Below are 23,123 nucleotides of genomic sequence, written 5' to 3'. Positions count from 1 at the left end.
CATTGATTTATGTGATTGTGCTTGTGATTGTCAGTGTGATTGTGATTCAGATCCGTACTGTACGTACGGATCGAGTAAGCACGTCACTCGCTCACGATAGCATGTATGCGGAGTAAGTGGGTACAGTAGAGTGGGGATGGGATGGAGGGGAGGGTAGGGCGGCTGGCTCGGGCCTTGGCTTGGTTATGGATGGTAATAATGCGGAGTTTAGAAAGTACGTTAATTAATTATCGTGTAGATCATCAGATCAGAACGCAATACTGTAGAGTACACCAAGCCCTATGGTGATTGCTAAGACTGTGTCTACTTATTTTAGGGGAAAAGACGACGACCCTCGTGATTCTCCATTCAGGAACATAGGACGGGACAGGACGGGACAGGCGCAAGAGAGGAGAGAGACAGCGGGGAGGGCCGCTGGGCCGAGGGGCCCAGAAAAAGAAAGAAAACGCTTCCCGTCCCGTTCCCGAATGCGAGGTTTGGATTGATTGACTTGACTTGCTCTTGGTTTGTAGGGGTAGGGTAGTAGTGAGGTAGGATGGGATGGGATGGGCTGGGATGGGATGGGATTCATGAGAGAAATATTGATTGATCATGCTTGTTTGATTGATTGATTAATTTAATCTAATAATTCATGGGAAGACGAGTAGCTGAAAGATAAAAGATGGGGCACTGCACTGCTGTAGTCGTGATAAGTAGAAAGAGGCTCGTGACAGAGATACAACGCAGCTGATAAGTGGGTACTGTATCGATGTCTGACGTTTTAAATGGGACGAAGTGAAGGTACTACTGTAGGTGGGCGGCATGTATTGACGATCCTGATAGATCTGCAGAGATGATGGGGGCGGGATTTTGATCGTCAGGGGAGGGGGCGGGAGGGGACTGGCTTGGTAGTCGTAGTCTCTTTCTCCCCCTCTTTGGGGTTTTGATACTGTGCTGTCCTATTACTGTACTGTCCTATATCTCTGTACGGAACGGGGAGGCAGCAGCAATGTAAGCCGTCGGAGGACGTTACCGAATCCGAATCCCCCAGTTCGCTTTGCTCCCATTTCCCAGGACCATAGCATCCGTGACTCCAGGAGGTTTGTTGGTTGGGTACCGCGCCTATGGTACATGGCATGGTACATGTAACCTTGGGTTTAGGCACTTGCTTCTCCATGTGGGATGTACAAGGTTATTACCCTGAACGACTTTTGTTTTGCTACCTATTCAAGGAACGCAGGCTGGCGTGTTATTATTGGAATACCTGATTCTATTACTCCAGGGTAGGAATAGGAAGGCACTATGGTGAGATTCTTGTTTCTTGTTTTCTCATTTTCTCATCTTCTTATCCTCTCAGCTGGTGTGTGAAAGTAAGACGTGACGTGACCAATGAACAGACAAACTTGCCGAGGAAAAGGGGGGTGCGTAGTATAGTGGGGGGCAACCACTACGAGGTTATACGAAAAAGGCACCGGCATTGTGCCTGATTTGAATCGGTGGAGTCGAGCAGCCTAGAGTCGTGCAACCCGCGTGGTGATAAGGCAGGTGAGATGGAGGTGTAGCGACGAAGGTGGGGTGGGAGTCGGAGAGGGGGAGGGAGAGGGAGGGAGAATTGTCGGGTTAAAGGAGGGGAGGGGGAGAAACCGGTGGTGTGGTACTGGGTGGCTGCACGTGGAACGCGGTGATGTGGTGAAGATTTGGGAAAAGCAATCGAGCATCACCACATGGGAATGACGCGTTCCTGTCAGACAGATGCCTCCCTGCGTGGATAGTGTTGGGGCATTCAAGATATTCAAAACATAAAGAAAAAAAGTACTAGGTAGGCAGTTTGATGCGAGAAACGCGAGAAGTGAGAAAGACGAGGGAGGATGAATTAAGGGGGAATTCATCACGTGGCTTCGCGTAAGAGTAGGAAAAGTCTTGGCAAAACAGAGTTCAATCTTGAGATTCATGTTTGAAGTTGTAATAACAAACAACACGACACCTAATAACCAACTCGGCGCAAAACATTTCACCTGTACCTCCTATATCAAACCATTTCATCTGCGTCTTTTCGGAAAACAATCCACCTTCCAACCTCAACTCTCTTCCTCGCATTGGGGTTGAAGTGGCTTGCAGAACGCGGAAATTGAAACACATTCATTCTGCACGATAACACCATGGTTCTCGAGCTTCATATATGGGGGCCCGCCTTCGGCCTCCCCTCGATTGATCCCCACTGCTTAGCAGCAATCGCATATCTCCAGCAGGCTGTGCCTAGGGGGAAGTGGCAGTTGATTGCTACCAGTGATCCAGCTCTCAGCCCAACGAGTACGCCTTGAGCTCTTAAATAGCCCCCCTTGGCTTACTTAACTGACAAATCATTTTTGCAGATGAGCTTCCCGCACTGCGAAATGGCGATATTTGGATTGGAGGCTTCAGGAATATCTTCCATTACGTCGCGCAGTTCTCATCCGGAGAATGGGTTCTGGATGCCGGACATCCAGACCAGCAGGGCGCGGATTGTATTGCGTGAGTCCTGAGTCCTGAGTTTATACATATGGCACGTTGCAGAACTATTCCTGATCGCTGTCTGAATTACAGGTTCTCATCCTTCGTAGAAGCACACGGACAACCTCTTATCGATCTCTCCCTATATGTATCGTCCCAAAACTACACATCAACAACACGCCCCTTGTATAATACAATTCAACCTTTTCCTCTACCATACCTTACACCACCCTCTGTTCGTGCAACAGCCAAGCAAAGAACAGCTCATCTGGGGCTGTCATCATTGGATGTTGATACCGAGGACGCAGACGCAGCTCAGGAGAAGTCTATCATCCCAGAGAGTCTGCGGAAGTCGAAAAACACAGTATCAAGTCTACTTGCTGCGAATCCGGAAAGCAATGCACAAATCAGGCTAGACGCTTTAGCTACAAATTACTTCGAACCCCTGCAGAAGATAAAGGGCAAAAAGCCGTATCTTGTGTCTGATTCGCAGTTCTCGAGTTTAGATTGTCTGGCATTGGGATACCTGTCTTTGATGCTCATCCCATCATTACCACAGCCATGGCTCTCAAAAACAATGCGGAAGAAATTCCCGGATTTATGTGCCTGGACGGAGGATATGATAGATGATGTTTTTGGTGGCCCTGTAAAAGCCGAGGACGCCTTGCTACCAAATGGTGGGGACTCTACGAGTGCTGAACAGAAAGCCTACTTACCTTGGACGGCTCCGAACAATGGCGGCGCGGTTGGAGTAGGAAGCGTATTCCTATCTAGCATAGCCGACTCAATACCCATCGTTGGACAGCTGCGGAGAAATACGCGAATGAGGTTACACGGAGGCAAGACTCTCGATGATGAGCTACATAGTTCATCGTGGCATGGTATTGCAGCTATTGGCAGCATTGTTGCTGGCTTGGGGCTAGCTGTGGGATACATGTTTCAGCAGGGACTGATACCTTTGCCATTAGGCGAGGAACCTGTGAAGGAGAGAAATGCTAGCTTGGATACGTTTGGTGATGCGGGAGCCGCGCTGTCGGTATTTGCGATCCAGCTGGATGCCGAAGCACAACGACAGAGGATGGGGGAGAGCCACGGTGCTCCAGTAGCGGAGGTGGCCGTCGAGGCTGGACCCGGAGGAGTTACTGTTACTGATAATGTAGCTTGACCGAGGTGAGAGTCGAAATGAACACCACCTCATTTATCAAGGTTACCCGCATTTGTTGATTTGTCCAGGACTTCTTATGTCTCGGTCCCTAGCGGTACTGTCAGGTTATTTCCTCAAATCCCTTCAACAAAGAATGAGAAGTTTCCTTCAGGAGTAGCGAGATCTACGGAGATAACGGCATCATCCATCTTTCAAGCGAAAGCATAAACACAATTCCAGGTTGACGTGGTCTTCATTTCGCACAGCTTTCTGCAGCAATGACCCCGATGTCGGATATTGGTGTCCACGACCATTGATCGCCTTTCAGTATCCCCACTTCTCTGGTACCATTCTTCTGCTAAGTGGCTACCCTTTTTCATTTTGTTATCCCAGTTTTGTAAATTAATAGTATTTATTTGTTTGCTATCATGTGATATTCACTGTCAAATTGACTTCTGCTTTCCAGTATTCCTCTAATGATCGGCACACCTCCATGCTGTCTGGAATATCGCTCTGCTTTCCTAAAATTCAGGAATTTCGTACGAAGATTCTGTACGGGTGTTGAATTAGGATTACAGCTCATTTAATTATAGCCAGGTTTTGGGTTACACTTCTGTCGAATTAGGAAACAGTGCTTCCGGAGGGAATCATTTTTTCAATCTTGGGGAAGGAGTTATCTATGACCTTTTTCACTAGATAATATGGGTCGGTGAAGTCTAGACTCTCGTATCCTTTTCCCAAACTCCTCACCTTTATCTCTTGAACATACGGCACCACGTTGTTTTTCTAGCACTATTGATTCCTCCGTGGGACATACGGTAGTAAGGGTTCTGAACTAGCGCATAAGACCGAGAATGGGACGATGCATAATAGGATCTAAGATGATGCCTGGCCATCCCAAGGGGTTGACGCGATATGAAATTCCACATCGCCCACCAGCTGATGACTCTTCTACTCCTCAGAATCGCGAATCTATCATAGCCTTGGTATTCGAATACCGATTATTCGGAATCCTGCACAAGGGCGTACCTTAATTTCTCTATACCCTCTACGTCTCATCGAACTATGCATATGTTATACACGGTCAAGCAGTCGAAGGAATACAATGCTAATGGGATTTCTTTGCATCTGAGTCATAGCTTCCCGGGAAAGAGATCTAGCTCCATAGTGTAGTCAGCGGCCATTCAAACATTCCATCCGTCCTGATGAGTACCCCTACATCCGATTCTACGTCCATCTACGGAATATTACGGAGTATACAAGTGGCGAGTGGCGATCTCTACAAAACCATATTGGTAGAGGCCGTCATCGGGGATGAAGAAGCTATCCAAATGGCTTTCCTCCGAATCGTCGACGTTGTTGCTCATTCATTGCCATGGATGAAGATCTACCATAGAGAGATCGAGCCGGGAAATATCTTGGCTGGTAGTGCAGAGCTCTCGCTTGCTGATTTTGGCGCCGCGCATAAGGATTTCTATCCAGCAGGCCTGGCGATGGATTTATGCTGACCATTTTTCTTACTAGAATATTTGAGTTGGTCTCCCGCAGCACATCGGTTCAAGCCCGCAACAAACGACATCCGGTTCTTTGGTATCATTCTCATCAATCTAGAATCTTGCTGGCTACCATAGCCGAAATCCTCCTCGGAGACAGCTTTTATAGATGACTGGGGACGTTTGAAAGCCATGATATCAGATGAGCTGGTTGAGATCCTTGCTATGATATTGGAGCCTGATCTAGGGGAACGCATTGCCCTTTCTGAGCTTAGAGCGGTCATTGTCTAGTATTTCAACTAGTCATTCTAGGAAACTCCCTGGCTCTAGATCGATGAAGATAAAAACAGTATCCATCACAGATCCCATACCTCCATAGCTACTAATCAGATATCACTGACAGTACGTATGACTATGCAATTTTGATCACAACCTTCGAAAAATGCCTCTGCTCATCAATCCACCGATACGCATCCTGAACCTCCTCGATCTTAAAAATCCTCTCATCAACCACTGGCCTAAGATCCTTCTCCTCAATAAATTTCACCATATCCTCAATCTGCCGTTTCGAGCCCAGGACTATACCTCTGACCGAGCAAACTCTCCATACCGTATCCAGCAAGCTGGAAGGCTCTTTCGCTTTGCTTCCCAGCACGCCGGTCGCTGTCACTATCCCTTCTACGCGCACGGCTTTCAGGGATTCGGACAATGTGGAGAGGCCGCCGACATCGATCACGTTGGTCACACCGATGCTACTGGGCGTTAGAGATTTGGCGACCTCGCCCCAGTTGGGAGTTGTGTTGTAATTGATTGTGTGAGCTGCGCCGAGGGCCGAGAGACGGGCGGCTTTCGCTGCGCTGGATGTGGTGGAGATGATGGTTGCGCCGGCTGCGTGAGCAAACTGTTGAAATGCAAGTAAGCTACAATTAACCGACATAACATGCCCAAGAATTACAACCAAGAGAGTAAAGAACACGATACTATACTTTGCGTATCCTATACGGTACGGTACGTACCTGCAAAGCTGCAATCGAAACCCCGCCCGTCCCCTGCGTCAGCACAACATCTCCCTCCGCCACGGTCCTCCCGCCCCCAAACAACGCATTCCAAGCCGTCAAGCCCGAACAGCCCAGTGTAGCCGCCTCCTCGAACGTCAGATTCGCCGGCATGCGCACCAGTGCGCTCTCGTCAAAGACGCCGTACTCCCGCATCGTGCCATCGACCTGCTGTCCCAGGCCCCCGCACACCTCTGCCATGGTGGGGAAGGCAGAGGCGGGGAAGTGCGGCAACATGTGCATGAGTACCGTGTCGCCGGGAGTGAAGCATGTGACGGAGGGGCCGGTGGAGAGGATTGTGCCGGCGCCGTCGGAGCCGGGAACGACGTGCGGTGTTATCACTAGATTTCGTGTTCCCTGGGGCGTGTTATTTTATGATGGATGGGATGAGATGAGGTGGAGCGGGGTGGAGTGGGGTTATTAATGGATGGTAGCTAGGAGGGTAGGTATGCAGGTATTGGATTGCTGGATTTGATGGGGAGTAAATAAATACGTACTTTTGCAATAGCTACATCTCGATAATTCAGCGATGCGGCATGGATCTTTACCAGTACTTCATGTCCTGTCAGGTTTGTAGGAATTTTGGTTTCGAGGGCGACGAGGCTTGAGATGCCGGTTTGGGATGTGAGGTGCCATTGTTTGTAGTGTTTCGCGGTCATTCTGGGTATAGGTATTTTGGGTTTAGAATGTGTGGTTTTTGAGGGGAGGATTTTGGGGGGAGGGGGGGATATTGATTCTAGATGTATAGACGAATGTATTGATCTTGGTGTTTGAGTTTGAGTTGTAGTTATAGTCTTTCTTGCTGATAAATAGCGATCCAATTCTGTCGAGAATGGCCCCACTCCAATTCCCACCTTTCGGCCGGGGATGTGGGAGGGAGTGACGGGGCTTGATACCTGAACGTGGGGAAACCCTATCAGCTCGTTACTCCGTGCTGGCGAGGTTGAAATACGCGCTAGGATTGGTTTTAACAGGAAAGTCATGTCCTTTTATCTTCCGCTTGCTACTTAACTACCAAAGGCGGTGCCGAAACGGAAATGTAACATATGTACATGTATCTGACACCCACTAAACATCAAACATCCAAGATTTCCTAATAATTCACACAGATATTCAAGAAGTCTTTGATGCAGAAAAACCAATCGAATTGTACTAGTAGTCATTAGATACCACTCGAAATCTAATCTCTTTTGCGTAGTATTGCAATCTTAATAATGTCCTACAACTTTGCTCCCAACTCTTGGAAACAAGCGACTAGATCATCCGCTCGACGCTTTCCAGAACCTTCAGTTCAACCGCGTCGGGCAGTGCCGTTGACGTGGGTAGTGGTGGAGAGGAATACATTATCTTCGGAGACTTTTGTTATGTGATAGCTAGTCACGCCTGCACTCAAAGACAGCTCGTTTCCTAGAGTCTTGCTAAGCGTAAGGATGTCGGTCGGGTACAACGCCTTGGTGCTCAAAAGCGAACACCTCACCGCAGCGTCCATTGACACTTTGAGCATCGTCAACGATCCCGAGAATGCCTCGGCGGTCACAGTAGGCTTTCATTTCACTGCCACGAGATCGATCGATATGTATTTAGGGTGGCTACGAGGTGATTCCTAGGGATTTGTGAAATCATGAGAGATATATGCCTGGAGAAGGTCCTCTCTAAATGGGCCGTGGCCTTTGCAACCAGAGTGATATTGAGCAGACCTGGTGGACAGCGCCCCGTTTGTCATTCAATGCCAACTTGTAGCAAGACCATCCTTTCCAGTAAATACCTTAGCTAGCTTAATCGCGGCTCGTTCTTTTGTTCAACTCGTAGCTTTATACAATTCATCCGGAAGAATACTCGTCCACATTTTGGCTAGGTTGAAGACTAGAGATATCATGGCGCCGAGCAGATGATGCAGGTTCTTAGCGTGACCCGTGATGATCTGGACTTCTGGATGGCCATGACCCAATCAGACATGTTTCGAACTCTAGTCGAGGACTTTTCGTCCGGACGATGTGTAGATCAAGATGTCTTTGGTGTAGGTCTCTTTGCTGGATGTAGGACCAAAGTGTAGGAGGGAGCTACCGGTATCTGCAGCTGGCCTAGAAAGCACATAGCTGACAAAGATGAGGTACAATGCTCCGTCTATTATTGGTAACCTGGAGGAATCTCGGCCGTCTGTATGGAGGTGGAAGAAGTTGAGATTCTTCGGCTACGCCGACCGCCGTCGAGCGGCGTTGCATTGCATTGCATGGAGTGTCATACTGTGCAACCTCGCCATCGAAAGGTCGTGGTTTGATTCAGCCGATGGAAAATGCTGTGATAGAAGTTGAATAGTAGTTGAGGAGGACTTGATATAAAACAAGATGGGAAAGTTTCTCTACAAAGTTCAAGTTCTGGCACGTGATCTCACGGAGCTATGATTTAATGATCTCATCCTCCACCAGCTCCTCGAATCTGTTTGCGCCATCCTCCATTTAGAGACAAATATAGCTCTATCGAATTTTACAAGACGCAACAATGATACCTAATACCTCAAAGCGCACATTCAACGACTTCTCCGAAGCTAATAGCACTGGATCACCTCTATCGAATGTCCTTCCTTCCTCCAAGAGATCCCGCGCCGTGGAGCCAAACAAAGTTCTTTGGGATCAAATCTGCAAACTTCCTCCCCAGACAACACAGAAGGTCCTCTACGAAATATGCATGCAGAACCCTACTGCTTCTGCCTTTGTACAATCTGCAGACACTGCGCGCCTTTCCGAAGAATCAAATGAGCCTCCCGTGATCTTCGATTCCTATTCAAAGAGCTGTTGGCACACGCTCAATACCGATTATAAACGGCTATCGGGCAGCAAGCAATACGAAGCGATGGGCGAGATATATTCGAGGCTATCAAATAGCAGAGAGGCTATTATGAAGAAGGCTGGCCCAGATACACAGTGGGGGACGAGACGAAATGCGCTGGTAAATGTTCACTGAGCTACCAAGGCTGGTACGGAGTTATCAGGCCTTTGTACTGACTGGTTTGTAGGAGGTATTAAGAAAAATCTGCAAGAGCATCGTGCTTTGCAATGAGCAGCAGATTAGACACGAAATCCTGAAAGATGGGTATGTCCTAATGGGGTTCACAGATAGCATGCTCGAGCTGGCGACGTCTATGAGCCAGGAGGAGCGAGATGAATACAAACAGGAAGGACTTTACGAGAAGTTGGTTGAATTGCAAAGTGACTGCGATGACTGGGAGACAGATATGGGGGGTCTGGGGGAAATATACGAGCTGTTTGATGGTGTTGATGATGGGGAGGGGGATGAGGATGAGGAAGAGGAAGAGGATGAGGATGAGGCGAGTGATTCCTCTCAATCTGTTGTCGAGATTGCCTCTACCCTCGCTCCTGAGCCAGCGCCGCCACAGCGGAAAAGGGTGTTCAGCGTTATTGAATTATCATGAACATGCTGAAGCTTAAGGAAGTGTTGCATTTTCTACAGAGTACGGAGAACTTGTACTGCATTGAGTCACATCAGCATACAAGCTTGTTGCTTGAAGGCTGTTTTTAGTCAGGGTTACTGGGTTCAAGGAGGTCCTTGGAAAGTGAAGCCTACTGAGGTCGCACGTGTATGGCTTGCACATTGGATGAGATGAGATCTTCACGTAATGGGCGCTTATTCCGCTCTACCACGTCCAGCAGTCAGGTGGCCCCTTCTCTCCCCACCCTCCACAGTATGTGGTTGTACACTGGCCAACGCAAAATACTTGGGCTTAACAAGAGGAGGACCGATATTTTGGAGTGCTGGAGCTATGGCCTATGGCCCCTGGCTGTCTTGCTATTCAGCCGCCGGCGCCGGCCCACCTGTGTCTTCCCCCCTCCCCCGGCAGTTCTTTTTTTGTGGTTTTTTTCGAAAACCTTAATTCAACATACATGCTGTCTTACACACCCGGTATCCGAGACTGAATTAATCTTTCGGTTGTAAGAAAGTACCGAGTATAATTCGAGGGCGAATTTTGCGTTCTTATTAATATAGGGCTCGAAGGCACGATTTTACTCGCAGGATGCTCGAGCAATGGTTCATAAGCCATACCCGTACAATGTATCTACACATGATTCGTAAGCTATATATAATATAGTTGCACAGGCTGCAGCCCAGAGCTATTATTAAAGGCAGAAGAAATAAATGTGTGAGTCCCAAACTGGGCGTTGCACTGTCGTAAACCCCACCAAAGTCCGCCACGTTCCGGCACGGCCCAATCATCGATCCGAAGAATGTTGACTTTCCCTACTACAGTAGAGTCTGACAACCTAAAACTAAGCCTTACCTTATCGTAGCTCAGCCTTTGATGACACTCTCTTTCACCCGCAAAGCCGGTTGCATCCATCCCATACCTACGGCACTCGTACCTAATCCGCCTAGGCGTTTTGACTGCGAAAACTGTCTCCTACCACTCATCACCTATAAAGAAAAAGTTTCGATCGTGCAGACAGTCATCACAGTCTGTCTGACAGTCACCACGAGCACGCCGATGGAGACCACGTCTCCGGCCCACCCGGAAGGTCGGCACCGCCTCTCGTCTGACAAAAAAACCCGATTGTCGTGTGTGAACTGCAGGAAGAGGAAGGTATGCCCGTATATCCCCCCGCCCATATCGGCTAGAGCTGAGATCTCCAGATCAAATGCGATCGCAAAGAGCCCTATTGTACGCATTGCGAGAAGCATCAGGAGCTATGTCTCTATCCTGTAGAGAGAAAACGCGTTGTCCGGAGGTCGTAAGTCGAGCTAACCCTGTCATGTGAGCCGCCCAACTGAATAACGTGTTCTCTAAGTGCCTACAAAGACATGGCTCAGCGATTAGAGAAGATGGAACGTCTAATATCAGACTTTGCTCTGGAGCCGAAGAGCATTACTGATAGTACTTCGCCTCGTTCGGTCTCTGAAGGCAGCCCATCCGGCGGCTCGCCCAAAGACAAGCTCTCGAAAATGAGCCCAACAGACATTCTAGAGTCGATAGAAAGACCCGAGTGTGGATGGAAAACCACCGCTGGGGAAAGTGAATCTCCAGAGGAAACGACTCCAAGAGAGCCTTATAGAGGGGACCGATTGATGCCTCATCTACTGGATGCAGAAGATGGGGGTTATAATGGTATTTTTATATCAATTCGCCAGATGAAATCTCTTAAGCTTATCGCTGACCGGTACAGGGATGTCTATATTCTCGCGTTCGGGCGCTCAACACGTGAATCATATAATAGGCGATGAAAGCTTCAGTCAGATGCTCTCCACTTGGAAGCCTATGAAGAAAATCCGACAAGCGGATTTTGATACCTCTGTTCGACACCCTCTTCCCCCCCAGGACATCTTGATTGTGTGCCTCAAAGGTTTGTTTGCCCCGCCGTGTACCCGGCTATCACATCAATCTTCAGCTGATCTTATCTTTCTGTGCAGAATTTTTCGGCACTATAAACGTTGATATAACGGTATTCCAAGAGGATACTATCCTAAACGGAGTACAAGCGTACTCGAATAGAGCTTCCCACCCTGGAACCGCCCATTACGCTGCAGTCAACATGATCTTGGCTCACACTTCTCGCGCGAGGCCTGAAATCGCGAGGCTAATAGGAGCCGGGAACTCTGATAACTATCTCTATAATGCAATGAGTGTCATGCCCAGTCTTTTGCTGCAACAGCCAAATGAGTTGAGTATAGGCGCGCTGTTATCCATGGTAAGTCACGTAACCCCAAATGAAAAACTTTTGCTGAACATTTAGGCCATGTATTTCCTGTTTTACTTTGAAAATGAAATTGCTGTGAGCATCCTGGGCTCCGTCATGCAGCAAATGTTGCTTTCCGGCTACCATATCAGCAGGCGACTTCCAGCGGTTTCCGAAACTCAGTGGCTGCATCGACGTAGGCTTTTCTGGCACGCCTACTGTTTCGACAATGACCTCGCATTGCGACTTGGCAAGCCCCCAATTATTAATGATAGTCAAATTGTTGACTTGCCTGACGAAATTTCGATTGACGGCCGAGACATGAGAAGTTTTAACGGTCAATCTTTCAACTTTCTCAGGGCATCCGTCTCCATGGCCAAACTTCAGAATAAAACATACACCCTCCTTTATTCTGACAAACGTGCAAGTCAGCCAGCCGAAGAACTCTACGCCAGTATTGACGAACTTGACGAGAAACTTCAAGGGTGGAAGGAAAATATCCCTGAAATCTACAAACCTCAAAACCTGTTGAGCCATTCTGATTACAGTCCCCTGATTTGCATTACTGTTCTTCATTATACCTACTACCAGTTGACAATCGCCATTCATGCCGTGGTATTTGGTGGCATTGGATCAAATCGGTGCGTGAGTGATGCTGCACCACCGGAGAGAATCATGTCAAGCGTGGCTTTGTGCGTTGGAGCTGCTCGGGCGTCAATCTCGCTGCTCAATTATCATGACAATACCCATCCTTTCACAGTGTAAGTCTCGATTCCGCATCGCATAGAGTATCCTTACTGACTTTAAAGTTTTCTCATAAACCACGTCTCTTGGAGTGTCGATATCCTATTCATGAACATCCTTCACAATAAAGCAAGTCCTCGAGTCTATGAGGATCTCGAATTATTAGAGATGATTCTCAAATTCTACGAGAAGTATGATTCGAATCGCGCAAATACCACGTCCTATCAAATTACCAGAGCGCTGTATCACATTGCGTCCAGAGCTGTCAGGATTGCCCAGGGTCAAGCCCAGGTCCCGGCTGACCAGAATACATTGCCACCGTCTGCTGGCTTCCAAGATGTGGCTGCCCCACCATTACCCAAACCGCCAGCGGCTTATTCAACGAGCGTAGCCGCTCCCATACAAGAGCAGATACGTGTGCCACCAAATGTAGACCAATTGCCTTGGCCTACTAACAATGGGTTGGAAAATATGACATACCTAAATCGCGAATGGATAATGCCAATGGGCTTTCAGCCAGAGTACTGGCAAGATCCGTGGGCAAATGTCTTTCAGGATCCCGATATGTCAGATCTGAGCTTGCAATCAGGAGAAATCCAACAAGGACTGTGACATGTCTTCAATCCTGCTCTTGAGTTGCGGCTTTATATTGCTAACACGTGACTCCAAATCATCATGTGCTGGATTCTCAACAAATCAAATCAGAAAGAAGTAAGATATGCATCGAAAGTGCCGCTTGGAATGCCGGTTGCGCATTAGCTGGCGAACTGCCGGAAGCTCCCGACCCCGACCTGCCGCGACTTAACGTGGCCTCATTTCTCACGCATCGTATGATTCTGACCCCTCAACCCCAAACACACTCCACAACGTCAACATCACCTGACTTAAAAGCTGTACAATATATCTACGACATTTCCTTCCTTCGCAATACCAGACACGAACAATAAATCTTCACTCAACCGAACAAAGTATTTCATTCCAAAAAAAATAAGCGCAGTCAAATCAATCACACACACAATAATGCCAGCTCTCAGACAAAAAGTGGCCCTCACAGCCCTCGCAGGCGTCGGCGCTCTCGTCGCAATCAACACGCTCACGAAACCATCGAAAACACAATCGATCGCCAATGGCATGAGGAGGCAGTTGGATGATTACAATTCTGATATTCATCCGGACTCCAACGAAGAGAGTCTCAAGTATGCCTCCCCCCGCTCCCATGCCCCTGATTATATCTTTTTTATCGAGGAGAACTGATGGGTGGGGTCGGGTAGAGATTCGAGATTTGATGGTGCGGCATTGGGGGATGCAGAGAGGAAGCCTTGATTCCGGCTGGACTGGGCTGGTTGCTGGGCATTGCAGGCGCGGGGCATAAGGGATGGCGTTTTGGGTTTTTTTTTTTAGGGAATGTGCACGAGAAATCGCTGGCTTGGTCTTCCAATGAAAGCCGTGACCGTGTTCTGTTGCTGTATGTGCATTTACGGCGGCATCAAAAATACCACTTTGAATATCTGACTACGAGAATCGCATCGTTTCTTCCATCTTCGACTGCTCCGGTATGGTATTTCTCTTTTTACCTGTTCAGTCTGGACTCTCAAGTGAGGAGATATCATCGTCCAACCATTACGTGCCTATTCTCATGTTATCATCGCTTTCAGGCTCCCAGGTTTACATCTTCGTATGTTACCTCAGGGGGCAACAATTCGTAAAGTCCTATGTATACCTATGGGCTTTAAAAAACATATTTCGCGCAATGCACGTGTTTGCAAGCACGTTCTTGGAGACTCAACTTCGCATCTCTGACAAGGTTCCTCCTATAAAATTTTCATTCACACAGTTACTGCATTTCCTATAACGAACAACACCCTATTATTACCAAATCACAGCACAAAGATGTTTGATTCCTCGGGAGCACACGCATATTCCAGGCCCAATTGAAACTCCCTATTTCTCATGAATGGGAGTTAGAAATATATACCCCGAATTAACATCGAACAACGAGAGCACTAGACCTTGGGGGGCAATCTTGAATACCATTCTTACAAGCAACATACCAGGATGCTAATCTATTGCCAGCCCTTACCTGGCTATTTGTTTAGTAACCATAATGTTAACTCTATTAAAAAGGCGGCGCACTCGCACTTCTCGAGCTAGAGCGTTCCCTCAGCATTTCCTGTACCTCCTTCAATACCCTCTCCATCTCTGGCATTAGCTCTGGAAGCCGAAAGGGCTTCACGACTGCACTATCCATACCCGCCTCCTTCGCTATCCTGATCTGCTCGCTGCGTGCATTCGCCGTAACAGTGATCACAGGAATATGCCCCTTTACATGACCCGTTCTCTATAGCTCTCGAATCGTCTTCACACAGGTGAGTCCGTCCATGACGGGCATCTCTACGTCCATGAGGACAATGTGGAGAGGAACGGTGTTGGGGGGAAAGAAATGAGTTGTTTCAAGGAACGTTAGAGCTTGACGGCCATGATTCGCAACGCTCACAACGCATCCCGCATTACGCAGTTGTTTAGAAAGGACTTTCTCATTCACGAGATTATCTTCAACAATCAGGACGTGCATCGAGCCGCCGGCTATTTTCGTTTTCTCATCGGGATTTGATTCAAGGGACAGGCCCGTTCCAATTCGGTCCATTGTCGCGGGCGTTTGGATAGAATCATGGGAGCGCGAGTCCTGTGGCAATTCTGGACTCTTATTCCGAGCAGGGCAACGATGAGTTCGTACGTAGAAAGCAAAAGTGCTTCTAACACCTGCTTTAGATGCTACTCCTATTTGCCCGCCTTGGATTTCTGTCAGTTGGCGAGAAACAAAGAGGCCAAGGCCACTACCACCGTATTCCACGTGTGTTCGTGGTGTAGCCTGTGAGAAGCGCTTGAAAAGAAGGTCGCGTTCCGTTTCGTCTAAACCTCTGCCAGAATCGTTGACTGCGATGGAGAGGTAGATGACTTCGCCTGAGTCATAATCGGTAGTCTGACCTTTATATGCCGCGTTTCGCGGGAGATACTGGATACCATCATTCTCTTTCGGTGGTCGTTCGAGGGAAGCTCCCAAGTATACAGCAATCTTCCTTCTGCTTTCGGTCTGCGTAAATTTGATGGCATTGGTCATCAAATTTATTAAGATTTGAAGTAATCTGCTTGGATCGACGTTCACCCAATCGACTGATATCTCACGATAGGAAGGCTCAATAAGGAATTGAAGCTCTATCCGACTTTTCTGTAACTGGCCGTCAAACATCTTGAGTGCACTTTTGATTACAGCAATCGGTTGAACTTAGACGGGGGAGATAGAAAGAAGATCGGAATCCAGTTTCGAGGCCGTCAAAACATCTTCCACTATTCGCTTTTGATGTTGGGCGCACAATTGAATTGTTTGTGCTGCATCGGCATACTCATCTAACATCTCTCTAGGTAGTAAGACATCCTTGGAATTCCCTTTGAAGGCTAAGACAGAAGTCTGAATCCACTGCAAAGAATTAGTGTTATGCTTTTAGTAAAGTGTAAGGGCCAAGAATTAGCAAAACGAAGAAAGGTAGGCGAAGAAAAGGGTTGGCAACATCAGCACATTGTACAATTGCGGAAAGAGGATTCCTCATCTCACTAGTGAAAGGTCTCATTAGTAGCTGAGACTCGTTATGAATAGGGACATACTGGGACGTCATGTCAATAAAGTTTTCTTGCTGCCGCTTCCATTCAATAGCCTCGAGCATCTTTCGCTTCTGAACTCCTTCTGCCCATTTCTGTCGGCTGATGTCAGTTATACAACCAAGAATTCCAACCATATTGCCGTCTGGGTCCTTCTCGGCATAAGCAGCCACAATAATCCATGTTGAACCTTCTACGTTCTCGCCACAAATAATTTCGTCAGCGACGAATGGCCGTTTTAGTCGTAGCTCAAAGGAAATCTTTTCTCCGTCCCAGAGTTTAGGCCATTCACGGTTCATCTCAGCGTGGTCTTCTTCCATGATGATCTTATACCAGCACTGCCATGCAGTTCAGTAATGACTTACATGAGGTGCTTTACAGTGACTTACCATTATAGAAGTTACATCCCGAGGATGTTCAGTGAGCCTGCAAAAGTGAGAAGGTTAGCAAATATAAGAACAAACCCAGCAAGGAAATACCTGTAGTAATATTCATTGGCGTATAACACGACGCCGGAAGGGTCGAAATGAAACATTCCCACCGGTGCATGATCGGCCATCCTTCGGAAGCGACTTTCGACCTCTGAAGTTTCGTGTGCTTGAATTGCCAACTTCTTTGACAGAATATTCCAATCTTGAGTTGCATATTCCGCGGCCATTTTGCTTCTGCTGATTTCTACCTCGAGCAAAATGGCGGCCTAAATCTCATCAGTGGTTTTCGCCTCAAGATTGATTCTGTTCGCTCAAAGCTTACAGCCATTGAAGTTGCTAATTGCCTTCTTAGAAGCTCGATGAAAACACGGTAGTCATCATCAAATCGTTGCCTTAGATTAGTACCGAGAATCAAGAATCCACGGATGTAATCTCCAGTCAACCGGATCGGCAAGAACGCCGCAGCCTTATAGCTATCAACGTTATTCGCTGATTTCAAATTCTGTACTAGAGACTGGGGCATAAACCCATCACTTGCTAAAAGAAGCGTGTGCGTATCTGAATTAATCATCTCCTGAAAAGCCGGCAAGAAAACCTCAATAGGTTCATCGTTGCTGTAATGTCTAGGAAATTGGACATGTGGCTCGGGAACCCCTACTATGCCTCTAAGGACCCAATCATCCAAGGTCTGCTTTGGGCGATCAAGAGGGCTCTCGTTGCTTTCCCAGCCCGAGGAATATAATAGCGCGAAGGGAATGTCGGCGTTCTCGGTTTGTAGGACTCGGAGTAGTTGTCGCCAGAAATCATCCACCGCCCGCGCGGAAGCAATATATTGAGACAAGAGATGAAGAAATGCCATTCTTCGATCCATGATCACCTTTTTCGTTGTATCAAATACTGCATTATAGCTGGATCTCGTTTAGACACATGGAACGTAAAGCCGCCTCCAACACAATCAACACGAAAAGAAGGCCGAGCAAAGGAAGACTTACAAAGCTATCCGCCCATCATTGGTAGAGAAGGGTATAACCGATAAAGAGCAGTGACACTCTTCGAGATACCCGTCTCTCGCAACGTAGAAGCAAGCGTCATCTCTAACCAATGATGTTCCGGTTTCAGCAGCCTTGACGAATGTTGAAACGAAGTCTTCATGCATTTCTGACCAAGCTTCGGGAAAGAACTTTCCCATCAAGCCAGGGTGTTTCTCACCAGCCACGAGTATAAACGGCTCGTTATACATCATAGTTCTTGATTCGACCCAGTACATCGCGGCCGGACGAGGATCATTCAGCAAAATATTCATCATGCGACATAAATCCGTGGACCAAGAGCTGATGGCACCCAGCTCGGTGGAAGCCCAGTCGAAACCCATGAAAGAATCGAGGTGGGGACAGAATGATTCCTTGGACTTGTGTTTCGTGACATCGAACGAACCACAATGCTCGGTGGTATGCTGCTGTGAAACATGGTCCTCGGATGAAGTCTGTCTCTGAGAACGCAACAGAAATGTAGGAATACTTTCATCGGAATGCGATTTCAAAGCTATCAATCGTTGGGGAGTTTCCTGGGATGCAGGGTATGCTTTTATCTTTAGTGGAGGTCGTTCTGGTGGTTTCTGTGGAGGAGCCTGAGCTTGGCTTTGATTGGGTTCAGGTCCTTTCTGTGGAGGAATTGGAGTCTGATTTTGGTAGGACCACTCAGCCTGACATGTATCGTCTCGCGGCAGACTGTCCATCTCTCCCACAATGATTCTCCACCTATTCCTCACATTTCTGCCCGTCCATTGAATCCCCCAGTATTCCGAAGGGGGTAAAGTCGAAGCTTGCGGTGAAGAGACTGCCCACTGCAGAAATGAAGCAACCGTTGGATTGGTCCTTGCTTCTCTCCACCCAATCTTCAACTGATCCCCGCCAATAGCATGCAGTTTCTGAAGCCTGGCGGTTTCGAAAACAGGCGTGCAAGTCGAGGACAAAGATTGGTAGGTCGATTGCGGCGAGGAATTCGAATGGCCCGAGTGAATCCAGGTCATCGTTGACCATATTTTCGGAATAGTGATGAGTTGTAGGAAATGGTCAGAGATGAGAAATGAGAAAAGGTTTCGCTCGCGTACCATGGGTGCAAATGCATGTACAGTCGGGGCTCTCCTTCCCCTTCTGTCACCACCAGTGGCCACCTTGAATAAAGTCTATTTCCACGTCGCATTATTTTCAAAGTAGGACCGTGAAGGTTCTTTTGGCTTCGTATGTCAGAAGAACGAACCGCACTTGCGCTGCAATATTCCATGCCGCAGGACCTAAGAAAACGTGATACGAGGGGAACATTGGCTCAGCGTGAACTTGAGCGTTTCTATAGTTTGAAATGCATACATGTGCTAGCAAAACCTGACTTATATTCATGTACTGATCTCTCCGACCTAAAGGAGAGCCACCGCGGATATCTATTAAAACTAAAATTTAGCTACCCGCCGCAACTAAGGAGAATTGAGTATCTTCATAGTACATACCTACACAATATACACACACTTCTCCCTTTTCTTCACCTTTTAATCCTCCTCCAAGCTATCAGACCCCCCACTAAAATCGGGCACCCAAACACGCCTACCAACCAAAAGCTTAACAACCGCCCCTGCCTCTCACTCTTCCTAATCACCTCGCTATACCTCTCATTCCCAAAGCTGACCCTCGAGTACTTTGTCTGCCACCCCAGGCCCGGCACCCACACACTCAGCTTCTCTTCGAGCCACTTCCTGGCCGCATATAGCGGGCTCACAACACTAGCGCGCATCTCGACATAGTTCTGCAATGCGAGGTCATTGATAACGTGCGTGTCTGCTTTTCGGTACTGGGAATATTGTTCTAGAGCAACAGAACGGGAAGTGGGGTTTGCGTCGAGGAAGGAGAAGAGCACGGTGATGTCTTCCAGGCCTGCGTTCATGCCTTGCCCGTAGAAGGGCACCATGGCGTGGGCGGCGTCGCCGACGATTACGACGGAGGAGGAGAAGTGGTGGGGTGCGCATTTTATGCTTATTAGGGGGAGGTGAGGGTTTTCGTGGAAAGATGCGATGAGGTCCGAGGGCTGAATGAGGGTCGTTACGCCGGGGAAGTGGGTGTCGAAGAAGGCAGGGACTGAATTTAGATCTGTTTCGAGTTGATTGAAGTGTGCGGATGGCAAAAAGAGAGTACATGTGAATGATCCGTTCTGAAAGTTATTAGACTGTGTTGGTGATGTGGGATAAGGAACTCACGGAGCTGGGTATGGCGATGAACATGAAGTCCTTCCCTGGCCAGATATGGAGATGGTTTGGGGATATGCGGAACTTCGACTCATCCTTTATACCTAGCTCTAACTCCCGAGCTGGAATCTGGAACTCACACCAAAGTGTATCGATGTACTCTTGCTGATAATTCATTCGCTGGTACTTCATTAGGTGATACCGGGCAGCTGAATGAGCTCCATCTGCTCCGATCATGAAGTCAAAATCGATTTCAATTTCTCGGTTGCGATCAGTTTTGTTACTCCCAGAGACTTCAAACCATGCTTTGTTTTTCTTAAAGTCAGCTCCAGTCAACTTGTGGTTAAAAATGAGTTTCACGTTAGGCATAGCGTCTAATTCGTCGAGGAGAGTTTTGTTGAGTCCCCCTCGGTCTACCGCATATATTGCCTACGAAACGTAAGCCCCGACATACGAATAGATGATAGACATACTCTTCCGTGGATATCGTAGACTTGAGACTGTTCATACAGCTCTCCTGAAGAATGCTTGCCATGAATCATACGACCTTTCATGGGAATCGTATCTTTGAATATTTGCTCTAGAAGGGCAGGCCGACCAGAATTCCTCATAGCATTGATTCCTCGTTCAGATAGTGCCAAATTGATGGATTTAGTAAAGTTTAGAGGTATCGTTGAGGGGTCTCGAAGATCTAGATGGCTCAGGTCAGCTGATGGACGAACAGATATCATAGGGCAAAAGACATGAATCGAAGACATGTTAAGCAAAGGGAGCACAATCTTCTGCATACCTCAGAATAGAGGCCATCTAGCACTACAGATTGTAGATAAACATACGAAAATCGAGGTCCTGACTCAATTGCCACTACTATGTTGGTATTTCGAAGATGCAGGTAGACCACCCCATTTACCTTCATTCAAAACCTGACGTGATCTACGATAAGGAATGGTTTCAAAGACACTTGACTTGTTGCCTCCCCAGGGAAGGATTTGCTGCAAGAAACAGACGCTGTAGTGAAAACTTATGGAACGTACCACTGCGTAAATCATAAATCTCTACATCGTGACCCCGCTGTGCTGCGTACAAAGCCGCTAGGGTACCAACCGGACCAGCTCCAATAACAATCGTCTTCTGTTTCTTGCTTTCCGCCATCAAAAATAATCTCAATCGATTTATTCGGGAAGAGGGAAAGGTGCAAAGAAGAAAAGAAGAGAAACATAAACATGGATGACTATTACAAACAGCTACAGCTCTAAGCTGCTGAGCCGAGCCGACCGATAGATTCACACCCAGCTTGATTCTAGAAACCGCCTCGCCCCACGCCTTGAGAACGATGCGTGGGCGGCTAACTTTCTTTCAACAATCTTTTTACCAGTTGCCCCGCCATACCGTATCAAGAAGAAAGATACACCAAGAAGCACTTGCATGGTTTAACAACACTCTTTTAACATCACACCTACAGAATACCACCACCAGCTCCGCAAAGCCGTCTGCCAACAATGGTCTCCGAGTCTCCTGCAAAGCGGAAATGCCTGGGGGGTGACTGCGACAACGATGCTGGAACGCTCCAGTGTCCGACCTGCCTGAAGCTAGGCATGAAGGAGAGCTATTTTTGTTCCCAAGACTGTTTCAAGAGGAATTGGGTAAGTTCACTCCAAGACCGCTTTCCTTTCCAAGCCGTATTTGTGCCCTATGAGGAAACCCAACTTGCGCGTTATGCTCTACCTTCTCTTGGTCCAAAACTAACTCTTCATAGAGCACACATAAAGCAGTCCATAAAACTCAGAGTAATTTCCTCAGTAACCTCATTCCCCCAAAAGTAGTTTCTGAACCCGATCCAGTCACTGGAAACTACAACCCCTTCCCAACTTTCCCATTCACCGGTTCTCTCCGCCCCGTGTATCCTCTGTCCCCTCGGCGGGAAGTACCGAAATCAATACCATACCCCGATTACTGGAAGACTGGCATACCAGATAGTGAGCAGACGTTCAAGGGCCGTACGAAGATTGAGATTCTGGATAAGAAACAGCAAGAGGGTATGAGGAAGGTTGGCAGGCTAGCGAGAGAGGTGTTGGATATTGCGGCTGCGGCGGCGGTCCCTGGGGTTACGACGGACTATCTTGATGAGATTGTGCATAAGGCTTGTCTGGAGAGAAAGGTTGGTTCTTTGAACGGAGTAATGTCCAGGAACTGACATGCCCAGTCCTATCCATCACCATTGAACTACGGTCAATTCCCAAAGTCCGTCTGTACATCCCCGAACGAAGTCATCTGCCACGGAATCCCAGATCAAAGGGTTCTTGTCGATGGTGATATTCTCAATATCGACGTTACACTATACCATGAAGGCTTCCACGGAGATCTCAACGAGACATACTACATTGGGGACAAAGCCAAAGCAGACCCCGACTCGGTCCGTGTCGTAGAAGCCGCGCGAGAAAGTCTAAATGAGGCCATCAAGCTCGTCAAACCCGGAGCATTATTCCGAGACTATGGAGACGTGATAGAGAAGTATGCTAAGGCGAAGCAGTGTAGCGTCATCAAAGCATACTGTGGTCACGGTATCAACAGTTTGTTTCATGGCAAGCCTAACATTCCGCATTATGGTAAAAACAAGGCCGTGGGTGCTGCCAAAGAGGGCATGTGTTTTACTATTGAGCCTATGATTGCGTTGGGTACGCATAGGGATAAGACTTGGCCTGATGACTGGACGAGTGTGACGCAGGATGGGAAGAGGACAGCTCAGTTTGGTAAGTTTGTGATGCATCTCTCTAGATAAATTTACTAATCCTGCGACAGAGCATACTCTCCTGGTAACGGAAGACGGCGTTGAGATTTTGACTGCGAGATTTCCTGATTCTCCAGGTGGACCTATTCCTATGCCAGTAGCAGCGGTGGAGACGAATGGTGGGAATGGTGTGCAGTGCGACGGAAAATCATGACCTTGAATTACAAAACGTATCTGGCGAACTGTAGAAATACCCCCTCACTTAAAAAATCAAAACAAAATCTACATGAAGTCAAATCTGAACAGTAACATAAACAATAAATGTGTTGATTTCCCCCTTAAGTCCGTGCATATGGTATGACTAAGCGGACATCGCAAGCGCAACTGAGCGGTGCAAGCAAGATCTTCGTCTAAACAATCGCAGAGCTCTTGTTTCTTCCCCACGCGAGCCCCAGCCTCACATTTCATCATTCCGCTTGCGACCTCCGA

The 23,123-nt window shown here is 47.7% G+C and overlaps 8 protein-coding genes across 8 annotated transcripts; 5 read left to right on the top strand and 3 right to left on the bottom strand.

Annotated features, from left to right (window-relative positions):
• Positions 1-2,138: 2,138 nt before the first annotated feature.
• LHYA1_G005191 (Metaxin-like protein) lies at positions 2,139-3,634 on the top strand (the record flags this gene model as incomplete). Its single annotated transcript, XM_031150141.1, has 3 exons — positions 2,139-2,289; positions 2,352-2,490; positions 2,563-3,634. The coding sequence occupies 3 exons, from the start codon at positions 2,139-2,141 to the stop codon at positions 3,632-3,634; spliced, it is 1,362 nt and encodes a 453-aa protein (XP_031006813.1).
• A 1,884-nt stretch (positions 3,635-5,518) lies between these two features.
• On the bottom strand, positions 5,519-6,820 carry LHYA1_G005190 (Zinc-type alcohol dehydrogenase-like protein; the record flags this gene model as incomplete). The annotated part of the gene is made up of 3 exons (XM_031150140.1): positions 5,519-6,007; positions 6,123-6,518; positions 6,659-6,820. 3 exons carry the CDS (start codon positions 6,818-6,820, stop codon positions 5,519-5,521), a joined length of 1,047 nt encoding a protein of 348 aa, XP_031006814.1.
• Positions 6,821-8,660: 1,840 nt separating this feature from the next.
• Positions 8,661-9,591, top strand: LHYA1_G005189 (uncharacterized protein; the record flags this gene model as incomplete). Its single annotated transcript, XM_031150139.1, has 2 exons — positions 8,661-9,107; positions 9,175-9,591. The coding sequence occupies 2 exons, from the start codon at positions 8,661-8,663 to the stop codon at positions 9,589-9,591; spliced, it is 864 nt and encodes a 287-aa protein (XP_031006783.1).
• Positions 9,592-10,973: 1,382 nt separating this feature from the next.
• fsdR (Fusaridione A cluster transcription factor) lies at positions 10,974-13,201 on the top strand (the record flags this gene model as incomplete). The annotated part of the gene is made up of 5 exons (XM_031150138.1): positions 10,974-11,277; positions 11,336-11,463; positions 11,513-11,857; positions 11,903-12,606; positions 12,655-13,201. The coding sequence occupies 5 exons, from the start codon at positions 10,974-10,976 to the stop codon at positions 13,199-13,201; spliced, it is 2,028 nt and encodes a 675-aa protein (XP_031006782.1).
• Positions 13,202-13,609: 408 nt separating this feature from the next.
• On the top strand, positions 13,610-13,912 carry LHYA1_G005187 (uncharacterized protein; the record flags this gene model as incomplete). Its single annotated transcript, XM_031150137.1, has 2 exons — positions 13,610-13,785; positions 13,861-13,912. The coding sequence occupies 2 exons, from the start codon at positions 13,610-13,612 to the stop codon at positions 13,910-13,912; spliced, it is 228 nt and encodes a 75-aa protein (XP_031006789.1).
• Positions 13,913-14,927: 1,015 nt separating this feature from the next.
• dhkK_1 (Hybrid signal transduction histidine kinase K) lies at positions 14,928-18,787 on the bottom strand (the record flags this gene model as incomplete). Its single annotated transcript, XM_031150136.1, has 8 exons — positions 14,928-15,846; positions 15,991-16,064; positions 16,123-16,198; positions 16,250-16,581; positions 16,633-16,669; positions 16,723-16,940; positions 16,997-17,582; positions 17,667-18,787. 8 exons carry the CDS (start codon positions 18,785-18,787, stop codon positions 14,928-14,930), a joined length of 3,363 nt encoding a protein of 1,120 aa, XP_031006788.1.
• Positions 18,788-19,209: 422 nt separating this feature from the next.
• On the bottom strand, positions 19,210-21,058 carry nic-3 (Kynurenine 3-monooxygenase; the record flags this gene model as incomplete). The annotated part of the gene is made up of 4 exons (XM_031150135.1): positions 19,210-19,872; positions 19,919-20,335; positions 20,380-20,597; positions 20,941-21,058. 4 exons carry the CDS (start codon positions 21,056-21,058, stop codon positions 19,210-19,212), a joined length of 1,416 nt encoding a protein of 471 aa, XP_031006791.1.
• Positions 21,059-21,405: 347 nt separating this feature from the next.
• On the top strand, positions 21,406-22,848 carry fma1 (Methionine aminopeptidase; the record flags this gene model as incomplete). The annotated part of the gene is made up of 4 exons (XM_031150134.1): positions 21,406-21,549; positions 21,663-22,064; positions 22,110-22,656; positions 22,706-22,848. The coding sequence occupies 4 exons, from the start codon at positions 21,406-21,408 to the stop codon at positions 22,846-22,848; spliced, it is 1,236 nt and encodes a 411-aa protein (XP_031006790.1).
• Between the last annotated feature and the right edge of the window lie 275 nt (positions 22,849-23,123).

The sequence above is a fragment of the Lachnellula hyalina genome (genome assembly GCF_007821495.1).
Source record: "Lachnellula hyalina strain CBS 185.66 chromosome Unknown contig00038, whole genome shotgun sequence".
Lineage (NCBI taxonomy): Eukaryota > Fungi > Ascomycota > Leotiomycetes > Helotiales > Lachnaceae > Lachnellula > Lachnellula hyalina.
This window is presented reverse-complemented; position numbering and strand designations above follow the sequence as displayed.